Source organism: Phoca vitulina, unplaced genomic scaffold (assembly GCF_004348235.1).
Source record: "Phoca vitulina isolate PV1807 unplaced genomic scaffold, GSC_HSeal_1.0 scaffold33, whole genome shotgun sequence".
Taxonomy (NCBI): Eukaryota; Metazoa; Chordata; class Mammalia; order Carnivora; family Phocidae; genus Phoca; species Phoca vitulina.
Genome location: NW_022589736.1, coordinates 3087849 through 3106906, shown reverse-complemented (window position 1 = coordinate 3106906; position 19058 = coordinate 3087849). Strand labels below are relative to the sequence as shown.

Genomic DNA, 19058 nt, shown 5'->3' with positions numbered 1-19058 from the left:
TTCATTCGGGAGGAGCATCTGCGACCTGAGAAGTCTTCCCAGAGAGGAGAAGCAAGTCAGGGGCTGTCGGCCAGGCGGCAGGCGAGTGTGAGAAGGAGCCGGGGCGGGAGAGCGTGTGGTGCGCAAACACAGGACAAGCCGGGTGTCTGCGCAGCCGTCCCGGACGCAGGGAGAGCCGAGCGCGGGCCGAGCAAGAGGAATCGCTTTAAGGAGATGAGACTCAGCAGACGCTGGGATGTGCTCCTGCCTCTTGATCCGTGGCTGCTGCCGTGCCCTGTGGGTGATTAGGTCCAGTGAAATCGCAGAGGAATACGTGGAGCAGTAAGTGAAGGGGAGCTGTGTGGGTTTATCAGAACGAAGCACCTGTACGTGCGCACTGCTCACACTGCTGTCCGTTACTTTGATATTGTTGAGAGAGAATAATGAACAATGTTATATTCTGCTTTTATGTACTTTACACTGGCAGTAACATTTCCTCCTATTTAGCACAACCCTGCAAGGTTTATGTAGCATCGTGGGCATGAGCCACAGTGACACAGCTGTGGGGATTTGAAATCCCAGGTCAGGTTGATCTTCATCTGCGCAGAGCTGGGCTGGTAGCTGGCCCTGGATCCCGGAAACAGGACTGGTCTGGTCTGGCAATGTCACCATGTTGCTCTCAGTTCTCTGCTCCTGGTGAGGACGCTGCCTCCCAGACAGGTGCTCCTGGAAGACCAGGAGCCCATATTTACCTGGTCCTCTATGCATAGGTGCAACCGTCAGTTTTGCATGGAAGCTCAGAGTCTTCTGCGGAAGCCTTGCAAACACTTACTTGATGAATGTTGTTGCTGTGCCGGATCCAGATCTAAAAGCATTGCTGTCGCCTCAGCCTGCCAGCTGAAGGCAGAACACCTGAGGCTATGATGGACCTCAGAGACATACAAAGAAACCGTCTTTTTCCTTCTGGAAGGTCCTGCTAATGGTTGCCTGCCCTCTGGCTGGGACAGAGTAAGTCGCTTCTCAGGGTTTCTCAAACACAGTTCATCAGTAGTGCAGAATGGCTTTTACTGGCCTTACAGGGTTATTGATCTTTGATTTCGCCGATTTTAATCAACTGCAGGAATGCCATATAGAAAGGAAACCTTCATTCAATCCCAAACTTAATTTTTTTTCTGCCAGCTGTGCTGTGTGGCTAAATTTCCAACATGGCCAAATTTAAGATGTGGCCGGTTCTGTTCCCAGCTGCCATCTGAATCCCTTTGTGCCAATTTGCTTATTTAAATATCGAGATAGAACATCTTATCCAGCTGTTCATGGCAAAAATAATGACTTCTAGTTAGGACCTTATTCAAGAAAAAACTGGTTAAGTCCCTGAGTGAGGTGATGCAGAAGTGACCTGTGCACGTTAAATCATGGGGCCTGTGTGCTTATGAACACGCAGCAAGCAGTTGTCTGCAGGGAGGGACAGCAACACAGACGCGGGACCGGCGTGCGGGAGTGACGTGCGTTGGCCCAGGAGCGGGGTTCTGCAGAGCAGAGCGGGGAGTGCAGACAAGACGGCTACGCTTTGTCGCAAGGAGGCTTTCCGAACGAGACGACAGGAAAGGCTGCTCCCTGAGGAGCTGCAGCGGCAGGACAGCAAGTTGGGTCCACGGTAGATGAGCTGCATGGCAGGCACTAGAATGAGCTCCATGCACACTTACGCTGGATGGCGTATTCGTGAAATACTAGGTGCCAACATAAAGGAAAGTTTTGACAAATGTGCATAAAACATTAATGGTGGCGATAAAAATAAAACATATTACATCATGTCTTTGCATCAAGTGTGAGAGAGAATGCTATCAGCTATATTTAAAATTCATCCCGATTTTAGGGCACATGTGGAAACACAGGTAAATAGGCAAGGGGAATGAAGTGCTTGATGCGAGGAAGAGTCATTATAAGCTATCCTGTAGAAAAGTCGCTCATCATTAAGACACGCTCAGGGCTATCAGCAGCATATTTTAAAAATCACACTACCCATGGGGATTAAAGTGACCTGGCTTTGATAACGCCGTGCTCACCGCGCCCTCCACTCGTGAGGCTGCGTGGGAAGTCGGAACAAGGGGAGCAGGTGTTCACGGGAGCCTCCTCTGTGAGAGCAGCACAGGGGGCTGACAGCCAGGCGGGCTAACGTTCACGCCTGCGTGCCATGCACCGGGCCTCACGCTGAGCTCTTACACCTTCTCAGGTGACCTTCCCCACAACACTAGGACGCAGGTAGGAAAACTAAGGCCCAGAGGGGTTAATCCTGGCCAGGGACCAGAACAGAGTCCTGTGTGGTCCGCACACCCCCACCCCCACTGTCAGCCTGCCCTCGTGGGGGGCACACTGGTGAAGGCCACGTGGACGCATGGGGAAGCCCCTGCTGAGCCCGTGAAAATGGTGAGAAATGAGGCAGTGTGTGCACGGTGATGGTTCACTGTGTGTAAAGGTGCACGGTAGGGAAGGCGATGCGCGAACCATCGGGATGGTTGTATTCTGGGGCAATGTTCTAGATGACCGTCAGTAATGTGTTTGGCTTCCACATACATTAAAGGAAAAGTACATGGTATTTACTAAAATGTATTTTCCAGCACGCACCTAATTTTTGTTGCAATGTCTCTTCTTACTTAGAGCATGAGCCCTGTGGTTTGCGTCCCTCTTCAGTATTTCTGAGAGCCCGTGGCATCAGTTGGATGGTTAATCCCCCTGCTCTGTGTCCGTGCAGGTGGCGCTGGTGTTCCCCAACAATGACCCTGCTGCCTCGATGGTGGCCTTCTATGGCTGCCTGCTGGCCGAAGTTGTTCCCGTGCCCATTGAAGTCCCACTCACGAGAAAGGTAAAGAGCGTGTTGTTACGTTCAAGCCTGTCACCCTGGGGGAGTGTCAGGCTCGGCTGCAGTGGAACGTTCTGTTTTGAGGTCAGCATGCATGGGTGGCTGTTTTTTAAATGGCTTTTCATCTTAGCAGGATGTGGATCGAGAAGCACAGAGATGTTTTTGTTATTTCTGAGGCTCTGTGCGGGTTTTCATCAGCTGTGTCAGTAGAGGGAATAGTCCCTGGCAAGCCCAGCTTGGTGGCAGGATTTAGCATGGGCAGCTTCCCGGAGGTGGAGCTTCTGGGCGATGGTGACAGAGCGCTGATGCGGGCTGTGCAAGACGGTGGTGCAGGAATATGCGGAGCTCACCTCTTCCCCCAGTCACTCCACATCTACAGCTCCATATGAAAAACTCCCTCTAAAAAAAGACCCAAAAACTAGCTGATCAGCTCCTTCGCGTAAAGTGAGGGAGGTAGGAGAGGCAGAGATGCTGTCTCACCGAACACCCCACCCCTGCACTGTGACCCACACGTGGGAGGGATCTCACAAATTTGGAGCCCTCTCCCGAAGTGAGGGGTTCATGCTGAAGTCAGGTGTTCCAATCCCTGGAGCCTGCACCAGGGAGATGAGCCCCCAAAACACCTGCCTTTGGAAACGTCGGGGCTTGTGTCCGGCACACACATGGAGCTCACGCTCAACTCACTTGTCCCAGGGCCCTGTGCAGAAGGAGCGGTTTGAGAAGTGATCACACTATGTGTGAAGAAGATCCATTTGCTAATCTTAGAGCATATGCCAGAGGGACAGGGTTGGGACTGTGTCTGGGGACGGCACAGACCTGCTCCATTGTTGCCTCTGCTTCTCCCTTGATACTGCCCTAAAGCCAGTGGGTGAGCTGCAGCCCCACACCGTCCTGCAGCCTTGCCAAAGCTGGCAGGTGCACGCCTGGCTCTGGGGGCTTGCATACCTGGGCCCCACAGGACTGTACCACCTGGACAGAGAGTTCCTGACAGATGGCCACCCCAGGGCACTGCACAGACAGCACACTGATGCACGTGCCCAGTCTGTCTGTGATAAAGGGCTATTTACTTGTCCTGGGGCTGCAGCCTAAGGTGCCATTTTCAGGTTTGCCACAGATTTGGAGACTATGGAGGGACTCTCAGGGAACACAGATGGGGGACAACTTCGCACTCTCCCTTGACCTTGCTACAGCTCATTGGCATCTCCCAGAAAGGAGCTACACATGCATCTGGAGCCCTGATGTTTGCAACTATAGCCCGGGAGACCCCTCCAGACGTCCTGGTCCAGAGGCGAGCAGGGTTTATGAGGGTGGTCCCACAGGACTGTATATATTTGCATACATTAAAAGCTGCTGCCTGAGAGCCTGGCTTCCAGTCAGCCTGAAACTGGGTGTTCAACAGGATTCCTCCCTTTGGAACATGGATAGGTCTTGGCACAGCCTCAGCAATGGGAACATATCAGGAATAAATCTGGCTGCTTAGACAATCAGAAAAGTTCAAGAGACATCCAAGGGCAAGGGTGCATGAGAAGATTCATCACTTGCACGGGCCACTCCTTCCAGACTGGGAGAGGTGGCTGCTGCACTTAATACAGAGAGTCAAACAAAACGAAGACATAGAGGACTTTGTTCCAGAAAAAAGAACAAGATAAAACCTCAATGAAAGGGAGCTAAGTAATTTACCTGATAAGTAGTTCAAAGTCATGGTCATAAAGATACTCACTGAACTCCGGAGAAGAACGGATGAACACAGTGAGAACTTCAACAAGGAGATGGCAAACAGAAGGGAATACCAGACAGAAGTACAGAACTTAAGAATAACATAACTGAACTGAAGAATGCCCTGGAAAGTTCCCATAGATGAAGCAGAAGAAAGCATCAGCTCTCAAGAAGACAGGACAGTAGACCTCACACAGAGGAGCAAAAAGAAACAAAAACAATTTATTTTAAGTTAAGATAGCTTGAGGAACAATATCAAGTGCAACAGCATTCACATTAGGGAGTCTCAGAAGGAGGGGAAAGAGAGAAAGGGGCAGAAAATGTAATTGAAGAAATAATAGCAGAAACATCTCTAACCTAGGGAAAGAAACAGATATCCAGGTCCAGGGAGCCTGGAGAGCTGACAGTAAGATGAATCCAAAAAATTCACAGCAAGACACATTATAATTAAAGTGTCAAACGTTAATGAGAGAATCGTAAAAGCAGCAGGAGAAAAACAGCTTGTTACATACAAGGAAACTACTAAGACTCTCAACAGATTTTTCGGCAGAAACCTTGAGGGCCAGAAGAGAGCAGCAGGATATATTCAAAGTCCTGAAAAGAAAACCTACAACAAAGGCTACTCTGCCCAGCAAGGCTGTCAATCAGAATTGAAGGAGGGATAGTTTTCCAGACAAGCAAAACCTGAAGGAGTTCGTCACCACTAAACAGGCCCTATGAGAAATGTTAAGGGACTTCTTTAAGCTGAAGAGAGAGGGCATTGATTAGTAACAAGGAAATAAATGAGAGTATAAATCTTACTGGTAAAGGTCAATGTAGGGTAAGTTAATGGATTAATTACTTAATACAACTAAAACTAGAATGAAGGTTAAAAAGACAAAAGTAGTAAAAATCATGAAAACCACAATACTTAGTTAAGGGATACACAAAGTAAAAAGATGTAAGTGTAATATCAAAACATTAAATATGGGGAGGGCAGGTAAACTCAGTTTTAGAGTATGTTCAAACTTAAGTTGCTATCAGATTAAAATAGACTGAGATACACACACACAGACACACACACAATTAAATATATGTGTGCGTGTGTATATAGACTGTTATATGTGAACCTTTATGGTGACCAAAAACCGAATACCTCCAGTAGAGACACAAAATATAAAGGGAAAGGAATCGAAGTGTAACATTAAAGGAAGTCATCAAATCACAAAGGACAAAGAGAGGAAGAAAGGAACAGAGAGGCCCTACTGAAAAAAAGCCAGAAAATAATTAACAAAATGGCAATAAGTATCTGCTTATCAATACTTCAAATGTAGAAGGACTAAATTCTCTAACCAAGAGACCAAGAGTGCGTCAATGGGAAAAAAACAAGAGCAATCTATATGCTGCCTCCAAGAGGCTCACTTCAGATGTAAGGACACACAGAGGCTGAAAGTGAAGGGATGCAGAGAGATATTCCATGGAAGTGGAAATGAAAAGAAAGAGGAAGAGCTGTGTCTGGGGACTGTTAGTTACATCAGACAAAGTAGACTTTACAACAAAGACTGTTAATAAGAGACAAAGAAGGGGATTACATAATGATAAAGGGATCAGTCCACAAAGAAGACATAACGTTTGTAAAAACATTTATGTACCCAGCATAGGAGCACCTAAATATAAAAAGCAAATATTAATAGACGTAAAGAGAGAAATGCAATACAGCAGTAGTAGGGGACTTTGATACCCCACTTACACCAATGGACTTAATTTATGTAGAACATTCCGTTCGTAAGCAACAGAATATGCATTCTTCTCAAGGGCGTTTGGAATGTCCTCCAGGATAGATCACATGTTAGGCCACAAAGCAAGTCTCAGTAAATTTAAGAAGAGTGAAATCATATCAAGCATCTTTTCTGACCCACAGCAGTATGAAACTAGAAATCCATTACATGAAGAAAGCTGGAAAATTCACAAATATATGGAGATTAAACAACATGCTACTGAACAAACAGTGAGTCAACGAGGAAATCAAAGGAAAAGGAAAAAACAGCTTGAGATCAATTTAAACGAAAACAGAACATATAAAATCTAAATTCAGCAGAAGTGGTTCTAAGAAGGAAGGTCATAGTGATACAGGCCTACATTAGTCCATGATAAAAATCTCTAATAATCTAATTTTAAACCTCAAGGAAAAAGAGCAAATGAAGCCCAGAGATAGTAGAAGGAAGGAACAAAGATCATTGTGGGAATAAATGAAATAGATACTATAAAGAATATAGGGGGAAAAAATTAATGACACTAAGAAGTTGGTTCTTTCAAAAGATAAACAAGATTGATCCACCTGTAGGTGGACTCAGCCAGAAAACAAGAGAACAGGACTCAAATATAATCAGAAATGAAACAGAAGTTACAGCCAACACCACAGAAAGACAAAGGGTTATAAGAGACTACTATGAACAACTATATGCCAAAAATTGAACCCCAATCCCTATATACATTCACTTTCCAAGGCTGAATCATGAAGAAGTACAATACCTGAATACCAGTTAGTAGTAAGGAGATTGACTCTGATCAGAAACCTCCAGCAAACAGAAGTCCAGGACCAGATGGCTTCCCTGGTGAATTCCACCAAACATTTAAACAGATTTAATACCTCCCCTTCTCCATCTCTTCCAAAACATTGAGAGGAAGGGAAGCTTCCAAACTCATCTTACAGGGCAGCATTACCCTGATACCAATACCAGACAAGGATGCCGTAAGTAAATAAAATTACAGGCCAATATCCCTGATGAGCATAGATGCAAAAACCCTCAACAAAATATTAGCAAACAGAGTTCAATAATACATTAAAAGGATCATATTCCATTATATAGTGGAATATATTTCAGGAATGCATGGATGGGCCAACACTCACAAATCAGTCAATGTGATACACTACATTGACAAAATGAAAGTTAGTCATATGATCATAGATGCAGAAAAAGCATTGGCAACTTTCAAATTTTATTTTTTTTATGTTTTTATTTAAATTCCTGCTAGTTAACATGCAGAGTTATTTTACTTTCAGGTATACAGTGTAGTGATTCAACAGTTCCATACAACACCTGGTGCTCATCAAAGCAGGTGCACTCCTTCATCCCCATCACCTATCTCACCTGTACCCCCAGCCCCCTCCCCTCTGGTGACCATCAGTTTGTTCTCTTTAGTTAAAAGAGTCCGTTTCTTGGTTTGCCTCTTTCCCCCCATTTGGTCATTTGTTTCTTAAATTCCATGTGTGATTGAAATCAGATGGTATTTGTCTTTCTCTGACTTATTTCACTTAGCATAATACTCTCTAGTTCCATCCATGTCATTGACAGCATATGACAAGATTTCGTTCTTTTTGATGGCTGAGTAATATTCCATTGTATATATACACAATGTCTTATTTATCCATTCATCATTCGATGGACACCTGGGCTGTTTCTGTAATTTGGCTTTTGCAGATGATGCTGCTTTAAACATCAGGGTGCATGTATCCCTTTGAATTAGTATTTTTGTATTCTTTGGGTAAATATCTACCAGTGCAATTGCTGGATAGTAGGGTAGCTCTATTTTTAATTTTTGGAGGAACCTCCACACTGTTTTCCAGTGTGGCTGCACCAGTTTGCGTTCCTACCCATAGTACAAGAGGGTTTCCCTTTCTCCACATCCTTGCCAACACTTGTTGTTTCTTGTGTATTTTATTTTAGCCATTCTGATAAGTGTGAGGTGATACCTCATTATAGTTTTGATTTGCATTTCCCTGATGATAAGTGATGTTGAGCATCTTTTCATGTGTCTATTGGCCGTATGTGTGTCTTCTTCAGAGAAATGTCTATTTGTCAACATTCATTTTTGATTAAAAAAGAAAAAAACTCAGCAAAGTGAGCCTAGAGAGAATATACTTCAAAATAATAAAGGCCATATAGGACAAGCCCACAGCTAACCTTTTACTCATTTGTGAAAAGCTGAAACTTTTTCTTCTTGTCACTTCTATTCAACATAGTATTGGAAGTTCTAGCCAGAGCATTTAGGCAAGAAAAAATGTAGGGACACCTGGATGGCTCAGTTGTTAAGCGTCTGCCTTCGGCCCAGGTCATGGTCCCAGAGTCCTGGGATCGAGCCTCGCATCAGGCGCTCTGCTTGGCGGGAAGCCTGCTTCTCCCTCTCCCACTCCTCCTGCTTGTGTTTCCTCTCTCGCTGTGTCTCTCTATGTCAAATAAATAAATAAAAATCTTAAAAAAAAAAAAAAGATGTAAATGGCATCCAAATTGTTAAGGAAGAGGTAAAACTATCTATTTGAGGATGACATTTGATATTTAGAAAACCCTAAAGCCTCTACAAACAACTATTCAAATTATTCAGTGAATTGAGTAAAGTTGTAGGGCAAAAAATAAACATATAAAATTGATTGCATTTCTATACAATAACGATGAACAATCAGAGAAATTAAGAAAACAATCCCATTAATACTTATATCCAAAAATAAAATAAAGTAAAATACCTAGGAATAAATTTAACTAAAGAGATGAAAGACCTATACTCTGAAAATCATAAGACACTGATGAAAGAAATTGACAAAGACACAAATAAATGGAAAGATATTCCATGCTTATGGATTGGGAGAAATAATATTGTTAAAATGTCCATATTACCCAAAGCAATCTACAGATTCAGTGCAATCCCTATTAAAATTCCAATGGCACTGTTCACAGAAATAGAACAAACATTCCAAAAATTTATACGGAACCACAGAAGACCCCAAATAGCCAAAGCAATGTTGAGTAAGAAGAACAAAGCTAGGGACACCTGGCTCCCTGGTTTCAAACTACATTACATATAGTAATTAAAACAGTGCGGTATTGTCATAAAACAGACACACAGATCAGTAGAATATAATAGCCCAGAAATAAACCTACACATATATCGCCAATTAATTTAGGACAAAAGATCCAAGAATACACAACGGGAAAAGAACAGTCTCTTTAATAAATGACACTGGGGAAATTGGACAGCCACATGCAAAAGAATGAAACTAGACCCCTGTCTTACCCAGAACACAAAAATTAACTCAAAATGGATTAAAGACTTGAATGTAAGACCTGAAACCATAAACTCCTAGAAGAAAACATAGGCTCCAAGTAAGCTCCTTGACGTCAGTCTTGGTGATGATCTTTTGGATCTGATGCCAAAGACAAAGGCAACAGAAGCAAAAACAAACACGTGGAACGACATCAAACTAAAAAGCTTCTGCACAGCAAAGGAAACCGTCACCACAATGAAAAGGCAAGAGTCCATTCCTACTGAATGGGAGAAAAGGCTTGCAAACTGTGTATCTGATAAGGGATAATATCCAAAATATATGTAAAATTCATACCACTCAATAGCAAAAGACATAATCCAATTAAAAAATAGGGAAAATATCTGAATATTTTTCCAAAGGAGACACACAGATGACCAATAGGCACAAAGATGCTCAACATCACTAATCATCATGGAAATGTAAATTAAAATCACAATGAGGGGGCGCCTGGGTGGCTCACTCAGTTAAGCATCTGCCTTGGGCTCAGGTCATGATCCCAGGGTTCTGGGATCAAGCCCCACATCGGGCTCCCTGCTCTGCAGGGAGCCTGCTTCTCCCTCTCCCTCTGCCTACCGCTCCCCCTGCTTGTGCTCACTCTCTCTCTCTATCAAATAAATAAATAAAACCTTTATAAAAAAACCACAATGAGATATCACTTCATACCTTTTAAAATGGCTAATATTAAAAAGACAAGAAATAGCAAGTATTAGCAAGGATGCAGAGAAGAGGGAACCCTTGTGCACCGTTGGTGGGAACGCAAACTGGTGCAGCCACTGTGGAAAATAGTATGAAGGTTCCTCAAAAAATTAAAAATAGAACTACCGTACAATCCAGCGATTGATTACACTAGGTATTTTTCTAAAGAAAAATGAAAACACTAATTCAAACAAATATATACACCTCTATGTTCATTGCAGCATTATTTACAATAGTCAAGATATGGAAACAACCTAAATGTCCATCAGTGGATGAATGGAAAAAGAAAAGGTAGTGTATACATACATTACCCAGCCATAAAAAAAGAATGAAACCTTGCCATTTGCAATGACATGGAGGGACCTTGATATGCTAAGTGAAATAAGTCAGAGAAAGACAAACATCCTATGATTTCTCTTAAATATGGGATCTAAAAAACAAAACAAATGAACAAACAAAACTCACAGATACAGAGAAGAGATTGGTGGTTGCCAGTGGTGGTGGTTGTGGGGTGGGTGAAATGGCTGAAGAAGACGGACATGCACAGACTACCAGTTATAAATAGAATAAGAAGTCAGGGGGATGTAATGTATAGCATGGTGACCATATACAGTGATAGTGTAGTGCACATTTGAAAGTTGCCAAGAGAGTAAATCTTTAAAGTTCTTAACTTTTCTTGTGTAGTGATAATTTTGCAGTATGTACAAATATTGAATCATTGTTTTACATTTGAAATTAATAGAATGTTATATGTCAATTATACCTTGATTTGAAAAAAAAGAACACTGAGCTTAGTAATCTGTCATTAACTGTTTGAATATCTCATTCTTCAGTGTTGTTATGCTAGAAATTTGGATAAATGATAGATTTTTTAAATTTTTATTTCAGAGGGTGTTGGTTGTTGCTTATGTTTTGGTGTTTGGACATAATGGAGTCCCTTGTTCTCCTATGATTTGCCAGATGTAATTCTAAATCTTGCTGTTATAGTGTAGTCAAGTATAAGAAACATATTGTACATATTCCACATATCAGTGTTTCTTCGTCCACATGAATGACGTTCCATAGTAAAGCAAAGCTACAGAAACTTCAGGAAGAGACAAGGGGAGGAGACTTTACTAGGGTAGACATTGATGGTCCCTGAAGACAGATGGTCTGATGTCATTGAAGGAGGTGGAGCTGACGGCCATGAGGTGTGGTCCCCGCCGTCACTGGTTATGTTCTATATTATGCCCTTGGACTCTGCACTGGATTGATCTAGCCTTCATCCGGCACATTGTCATGCACAAAATATCATGGTTTACATGTGCCCAGGCTCAGAGTTTCTGGAGAATTTTCCAGCTGTCTTTGTGGCTGCTCTGATACTCAACGGGGTCATTCACCTTCCAGTGCCTCGGGGATGCCTCCGGGTCTGTTGAGGGTGCGTGTGTACATTTGAAACTCCGCTCCTTGGAATGGAAGGAGAGAATGTGGGGTTCCCTTAGAAAATGAAGGGGGATGGTTGCTGTTTTGGTTTCCTGGTTACAAAACTCGGGAGTTGCATACTTGACCTCTCGGGCATGCGTCAGTATCAGGCGGGGCAGCTGGTGACCCTGGAAGTCGGGGGCATCCTGCCACTCCTGACCTCAGAGCCTCCTCCAGTGGCCCGATTCCTGCAAGTGTTTGCTGCCAGCACTCCAGGTGTGCGGTAGACACCCCACAAAGTCTTCATCAAGACCTGAGTCCTGTGATCTTCGCGATTGAGAAATGCGGAAGGGTTTGGGGATTGAATGGATAGCCACGTTCTTCTAGGTGACTCCTTGGTGCCAAGGTTAATTCTACGACAGTTAACCTGAAAACCACCTCGGGGGACATACAATGCTCCTCTTCTCTTGATGTTAAATTCAGTGGGTTGAGGCCCATGGGAATGCAAAGGGCTAGTGACCTTAATTCAAGGCTCAACACCCTCTGAGGTCTGTAGTCAGTAGCATCAAAGTGATAATCTGGAAGTCTTTAGCCAGGAGACCGTTTGAGCAGGGAGGCACGTGCCTCTGCTCTTTCTGCCACTGGACAACCTAGGCACATCGTTTCAAATACTACTGATACAAACATGCAAAAAATCCATCCTCTGCTCTTTCTGCTTCTCGATGCTTTGAAATAACAAGGCTGAGTATTCTTTGACTGTTTGACAGATGTGTAGTCTGTTCATTTTAATTGTAGTGGAAGCCTTTTTAATTGTGTGAGTAGGAAGTTCCTGCAGTAATAATCCCTGGGAAGGGAGGTATTTTGTCATGAGTTGTGCTGACCATGGCTCAGCCCCCTTTGCTGAGGAGAACCTTTAGCAGCAACTCTGGTGGTTCAGTGAGGGTCCATGCAGGTGCGTGCACCCGAGAAGGAGCTCTGCTGGCCCAGGTGTGAGCAGGGGAGTGGAGTCTCACCTGTGCCTTATTGGTCCTGCGGGGACTTGTCTCAGGCAGCTAGGCTGTGACCTTCCAGGTGGCGTGCTCTCCACCCCACGATAGACCCTCGGATTATCAGCCTGCACCACGGAACCTGAAGATCCTTCTCAGAAGAAAATGCTGAGGTCCTTCTCTCTCCACCAGACCATTTCCTTGTGGAAAACAACCAGGAGATGATTTTGTCTTACTGAAGCCAGAAGCTGAGCATCATTCCTCAGGCTCTGTGACTTCAAAACATAACATTCGTGTCTCAGAAAACTTATTTTTAGGGGCACCTGGGTGGCTCAGTCGGTGAAGCATCTTCCTGTGGCTCAGGTCATGATCTCGGGGTCCTGGGATCGAGTCCTGCATCAGGCTCCCTGCTCAGCGGAGAGCCTGCTTCTCCCTCTCCTTCTGCCCCTCCTCCTGCTGGTGTTCTCTCTCTCTCAAATAAATAAATGAAATCTTTAAAAAAAAAAAAAAGTTTTTTTAAAAAGAAAGAAAACTTATTTTTAAACAAAAGAATCCTTTGGCGCCGCACAGTTCAGAATGGGATAAAATGATGGAGTATGTGAAAATTTCCTCTATCAACCGGTTCTGTGCCCACCAGATTTGCCACAAAGGGCCTCATGAGAGCCAGTTTTCCAAATCCTGAATGTCATTCACTGAACTGAACCATTTAGTCTTGTGCGTGTATTTATTCTCCATCCTAGTTCTTGGGGTGGGGGGAGAAAGCTCATCTTTCCATGAGGAGTTCGCAGCAGGAGGGACTGGAGTTCCTGGGTGGTTTGGCCAGGGCGTGTGGAGCATCCAGGGGAATTTGCACGATGGGCCCTGCCGGGTCACAGCAGAGCTGGGACAGCCTGTTGCTGTCGCCCTGCTAAGGCGGCCGAGCTTGAGTAAGGCCAGCTGTCTGCAGGGCAATCGGCCGGCCAGCCAAGAGGCTCCCCCAGGATCTCCCCTCAGCTGACACGGGCTCTGCCACGGGCACGTGAATCTGACGGGAAAATAGCAAGGCCGTTAGGAAGGGGTCAGAGTGGGCATGTTCCAAGGACCAGGGACCAGGGACAGAATGGCCTGTAGGCCCCAGGCCTGTGCAGAGCCAGAACATCTGAAGCCCCTGCCCCCTAGACACCTTTGCCCCATTTCTGCCCTGCTCCACCTCCTGAGAGCCGGTGAACTGCCCCTTCGGCAAAGGACAAAATTGGCCCAACACCACCTAGTCATCATGGGGCCACACATCCGAAGTGTGTTCACAAGAGGGACTTTCTGTGAGCTGTCCTCACGTTTGTGAGAATCCTTCTTGGGAGCGTGATTGCTGCTTCCTGACTGGGAGCCTGGGACGGAACAGACCGTGTGGAGGGACGTGTCCACGCCGGCCTATCAGAGGCTCCGGGGTCATCAGAGAGACTTCTTATGGGGTGACGTAACTTGGCACCTCTCTGTGTTGCAGGAGGGTTGGAGGTGACAGGCTGAAGTCAGGTGTGGTCTGGCTTTTCTTGAAGAGCCAAAAAGAATCATTCGCAAGACCTTGTGACCAGGGAGGTGGTCACCATCCTGACAGCCCAGCCCTTCAGAGGAGCGGCCCTCACCCGAGGAGGGGACATGGGCATCCCAAGGAAAAGGCACACAGGGAGCCCCGTGAGGGCCGGAGTCTACGTGCTTTATTCAGAGTCCTCTGGAGGCAAGATGTAGCTTCCCAAAGCCAGGGCAGCTGGAGGCAGCCATTCCCAAAGGATGGGTAGGAGGCTCCATGCGGAGACGGGCCCGTGGAGGATCACAGCCCCAACACTGTGTGGAGGGGGCATCCGCCCACAGGGTCCAGGCTCCAGGGTCAAGTGTGCACTGGGTTTCGGGGGTCTCGGTGCTTGAAGGAGCAACAGGGGCGACTTGGAGAGCAGGCGCCAGTCTTGCCTCCAGCAATGGGCCAGGGTGGGCAGAGCTGTTCTGCAGAGTGGGCTCGAGCTCTGAGGAGGAATTTAACAGATGGATGGGACAAGAACCCCCTTCCAGCTGAGGGCAGAGCAGGTGTAGGTCTGAATTTCGGGCCGAACTGTGGCCTTCTGTCCGTCACTCTCCTCACCTGCGGTCCCACCTCTTCCTCTGGGCTCCTGTCTTGTGTGCGTGATTACATCACATTAGAAATCAGTCAGGAGCAAATTCTAGAAAGTCAGGGTGCGGGAGAGCCCAGATGGGAGGCAAGCCCTCAGCACGGCCACCGGCCCCGGCAGGTCACGGCTGACAGCCCCGCACTCACTCTTCTGCACCGTTGCTCACGTGGCCTGGAGGGAGGTGGTCTCAGCAAGTTCTCGCTCACAAAGAAATGCCTTCCTGCCGCTGAATGGGGTCTCAGAACCTGTCTCGACGTTTGGCAGCGTGATACGCAAATTCACATTCGAGTGATTGTTAAAAACTCTACCTAAAGAAGCAGTGCATGACGGAAAGGTACCTGAAACGGGTCCATCTGTCCGTCGGGTGCCAGCCCTCTGCATCCCGCTCAGCGCCGCACGCGACGTCAGGAGGCTGGTGGTGCACAATTCCACATAAGGATCGTGGCTTTCCCTGTGGGGTGGAACTGTGAACCACTTGAAAGACTAGTTTTAAGATGTCAGTGCTGCAGACTTTACCTGCTGGAAACACCCCAGGTCATCCCATGCTTTCGCAGCGGAGCGCATGCCGGCAGAGTGACAGGAAGCCGTGGCTGGTAGGCCAACGGTTCAGGCCGTGTGCTGGGGGACCGAATGAGGGTGGCCTGCTCACCACGTTGTGATGTCTGGTTGTAGGAATGCCCGCTCCTTCCCAGCTCTTGTTTTCTGAATCAGAGCTGGTGTGACCGGTGGGCATAAAGAAAGCCAGCTGAACAGACGTGGCCCAGGCAGCTGGACGTGGTCAACGACCAGACCACGGGGTGGACCGTCCCAGGAGAGCCCCGTCCCACAGGGTCTGCCACATCAGTGCTGGTCATTCAGGGCTTCTGGACTCCATGTCCCGTGAGGGGGGTGGTCCGTCCAGCCCTGTGTCCCCGCTCACAGACGAGGCCTGCTCAGGGTGCAGGAGGGTAGCAGGTCTTCACTGTGTCAGTCGGGACTGGGCGTCCAGCTTGCACAATCACGTGACATCAAACAGGGCAGGGCCCTGTGCTCTGAGCATCTTTAAAATCAGGCTCCATGTCAAGTAGGAAGATGTTTCCTGGGTGCTTTCTGTTCTCCACGCTAATCACGTCCCACAGTCATAGTCTGAGTCCTCTCAGGAGACCCGCTGCATGCCAGCCACACCTGAGCACTGTCCACGCTCCTCGGTTCCTCCCTCGCAGCAGACCGGGAGACGGAGGCCGAGCTAGCCAGCTACCCTGTTCAGGGTCCCACAGCAGTGAGTGCCACCTGGGTGCGACCCGGGCTCTGCGGACTCCTGTTCACACCCCACGTTGCTGGTCATTCAGGGAGGTTCCCTCCCAAGGGCGAGGCCGCGTGTTGCCAGGAACACAGCCGTCCTTCCTGGCTTTGTGACTTGTCTCCCTGTCGCCTCCCCCAGGACGCCGGAAGCCAGCAGATCGGGTTCTTGCTCGGAAGCTGCGGAGTCACTGTGGCCTTGACGAGCGACGCTTGCCACAAAGGGCTGCCAAAAAGCCCGACGGGGGAGATCCCACAGTTCAAAGGTACGCCGCCACCCGGAGCCTTGCTGGGGACTCCACACAGGAAGGTCCTGCGTCTCAGGTCCCAGACACGCTCTTGCACACGCGGCCTCGCCCTTGGGTTCTGGGTCAGTGTGGCCCAGTTGTAGCCGGCGGCGTCCATGCTGCTGACGTGGTCTGAGGCTCGACGGCAGCACTGCAGGTCCCACCTGGCTCGTGGTGCTGCCACGCGGGCCACGGGAAGGGGACGGGATGCTGCAGACCTGCGTTCTGGGTCACAGTCCCCTGAGTGGGATTGTTCTTTATTTCCAAGGTTGGCCAAAGCTGCTGTGGTTTGTCACCGAGTCAAAGCATCTCTCCAAGCCCCCTCGAGATTGGTTCCCACACATCAAAGATGCAAACAACGACACCGCGTACATCGAGGTGGGTCGCAGGGCTGCACGCGGGCTCCTGACGGGTGGGCAGACTGGACCGGCTGTCCCCTCGGAACCCCCGCCTGCACGGCGTCCTCTTGTTTCAGTATAAGACGTGCAAGGACGGGAGCGTGCTCGGGGTGACCGTGACCAGGATCGCGCTGCTGACCCACTGCCAGGCCCTCACCCAGGCGTGTGGCTACACAGAAGGTACACCGGGCCCCGACGGGAGACTGCGTCCCTGGGCGGAGGGTGTGGGCCGGCAGAGGGCTTGTGTCACGTCCCCACCCCCACAGTAGGAGTAGCATCCAGTTTGTGTACGGCTTGGCAGCCGGTGCCTTCTCGTCCTCGCCAGGCCTCCCCCTGCACAGGGAGGGACAGCTCTTGTGGCTCTTCTGCTCAGGACGCCGGTCCTGGTGGGTCAGGCCCACCCCGGTGGCCTCACTTAACTGCATTTACCTTCACAGAGGCCCCATCTCCAAGTTGCACCACGCTGGGTGAGGGTTCCACCCATGAAGTCAGGGGACACCGCTCAGGCTGTCACAGTTGATTCCATGAGAATTCATCCCTGAGTGCATGTTAGGGTCTTTTGGGGATCTTAAAAAAAAAGCCCATGTTCAGCCGTCCCTAGCACCTCAGAATCTCTGATGGGGTTTGTGCGAGCTCCCAGAGGTGGGCGACCGCAGTCCCGAGCGTGGTTTTCATGATGTGCATTCTTTCCCCTGAGCGGACGGAGGTGGGGTCACCAGAAGTAGCCAGGGCTCATAAATGGCAGGATCCACGCAGATACCCTGCTCCCCCCGGCTGGGGCTCTGTGACCAGCTCCCTGCCCTGGGGACTGAGTGGCAGCCCCGCGGCTGGTGGATCGGGTGCTCTTCTCCTCATACTGTTCTCATTCTCTTGCTCTCTCCCCCCATCCTCCTGGTGATCTCCTTTGTAAAAAACAATCTGTTGGTGCCATAGGAACGTTCTGGCTAATGCTCAGTCCCTGGACTAGTTTCCAAGATGTTTTCCCATCGAGACACATGCCGCTGATCACTACCCCCCTGCTTGCCAGGGCTTTCCGTCTTAATTACGATACTTCCTGCAACGTCCTGACCATACTCCTTGCCCTACTTCTCGGAGGTCCAGGGCTGTGGCTTTGACAGGTGTCACAGAGGAAATGCGCACACGCACACAGACACGCTCCGTACTTCTGAGTGTAACATGCTTGTAGAAAATGGGACAGAGGACATTTCCTTTGAGCGTGGCCTCCTGTCCCCTCTGTGAAGTGAGGCACACGATACCAAAACCGTGGCAAGCCTCGCAAGAAGGAGCACGTAGGACGTAAGCGGAGGGGTTGGTAAATGCCCGGCGCGTGGCCAAGGCGGTGTTGGGCCGATGCCCACAGAGGTGGGCAAGTGTGACTCCAGAGGCCTAGCTCATGGCGTCACTGGCCCTCAGCATGGCCCTTGTATTTTTAGCGCCCGTTTCTTCCCCCGTAACACTGGAGTGCTCTTCTGTTGCTGCCCTTCCAAATCCTTGGTCTCCTTTGTGACCCCAACCCCGGCCTGAGGCTTCTAGTGACGTTCACCCTGCGTTTGCTGGGAAGAGTTTCCCATTCCTGGGAGAACCCATGATGGAAATGAAAAGAATCTTAAAAGAGAAAAGGACAAGGCAGGGAGGGGGAGTAAGTCCACGAAAAGGAGGAATGAAGTGCTTTAAGTGACGTGTGAAGGGCTCTCACTGTGGACACGTGTGTCAGGAGATTATCCAGACGCTTCTCCAGGCAGGTGGCACAGCGTCTGCCCTACCAAGGCCTGTCCTGCCCCCAAGGTGACGTTGGATTCCCTTGGTCTGTGCATCTGGTGGGAATACATGTCTTCTGTTTCTGTCTGTGCAGCGGAAACCATAGTGAATGTGCTGGATTTCAAGAAGGACGTCGGGCTCTGGCATGGAATCCTGACCGTAAGTGCGACCCCGTGTGTGCTGGCTGGGCTGCATGCCACAGCGGGAATTAGGGTCTGTGTGCAGGGCGGCTGGGGTTAGCCCCCTCCTCCCACATGGGGAGAAGGGCCGTCGCTGTTAGCAGCCCTCAGCTATCCAAGAACGTGACTCCCAGTGCCCGGTCCCCTCCGCGGGAGTGAGCACACAGACCCCTCCCGTCTCCCCCACCCCCGCGGGAGTGAGCACGCAGACCCCTCCCCAGGCCCCGTCCCTTCCACCCCCGCGGGAGTGAGCATGCAGACCCCTCCCCAGGCCCCGTCCCTTCCACCCCCACGGGAGTGAGCAC

The 19058-nt window shown here is 48.4% G+C and overlaps 1 protein-coding gene across 1 annotated transcript in view; it reads left to right on the top strand.

Annotated features, from left to right (window-relative positions):
• Nucleotides 1-19058, top strand: part of DIP2C (disco interacting protein 2 homolog C) — a 203268-nt gene that overhangs the window by 84819 nt on the left and 99391 nt on the right. The window contains exons 11-15 of the mRNA XM_032425522.1: nt 2729-2839; nt 16274-16397; nt 16687-16796; nt 16894-16996; nt 18669-18733. Coding sequence (XP_032281413.1) covers nt 2729-2839; nt 16274-16397; nt 16687-16796; nt 16894-16996; nt 18669-18733 — 513 coding nt within the window. The remainder of the gene's footprint in view (nt 1-2728; nt 2840-16273; nt 16398-16686; nt 16797-16893; nt 16997-18668; nt 18734-19058) is intronic.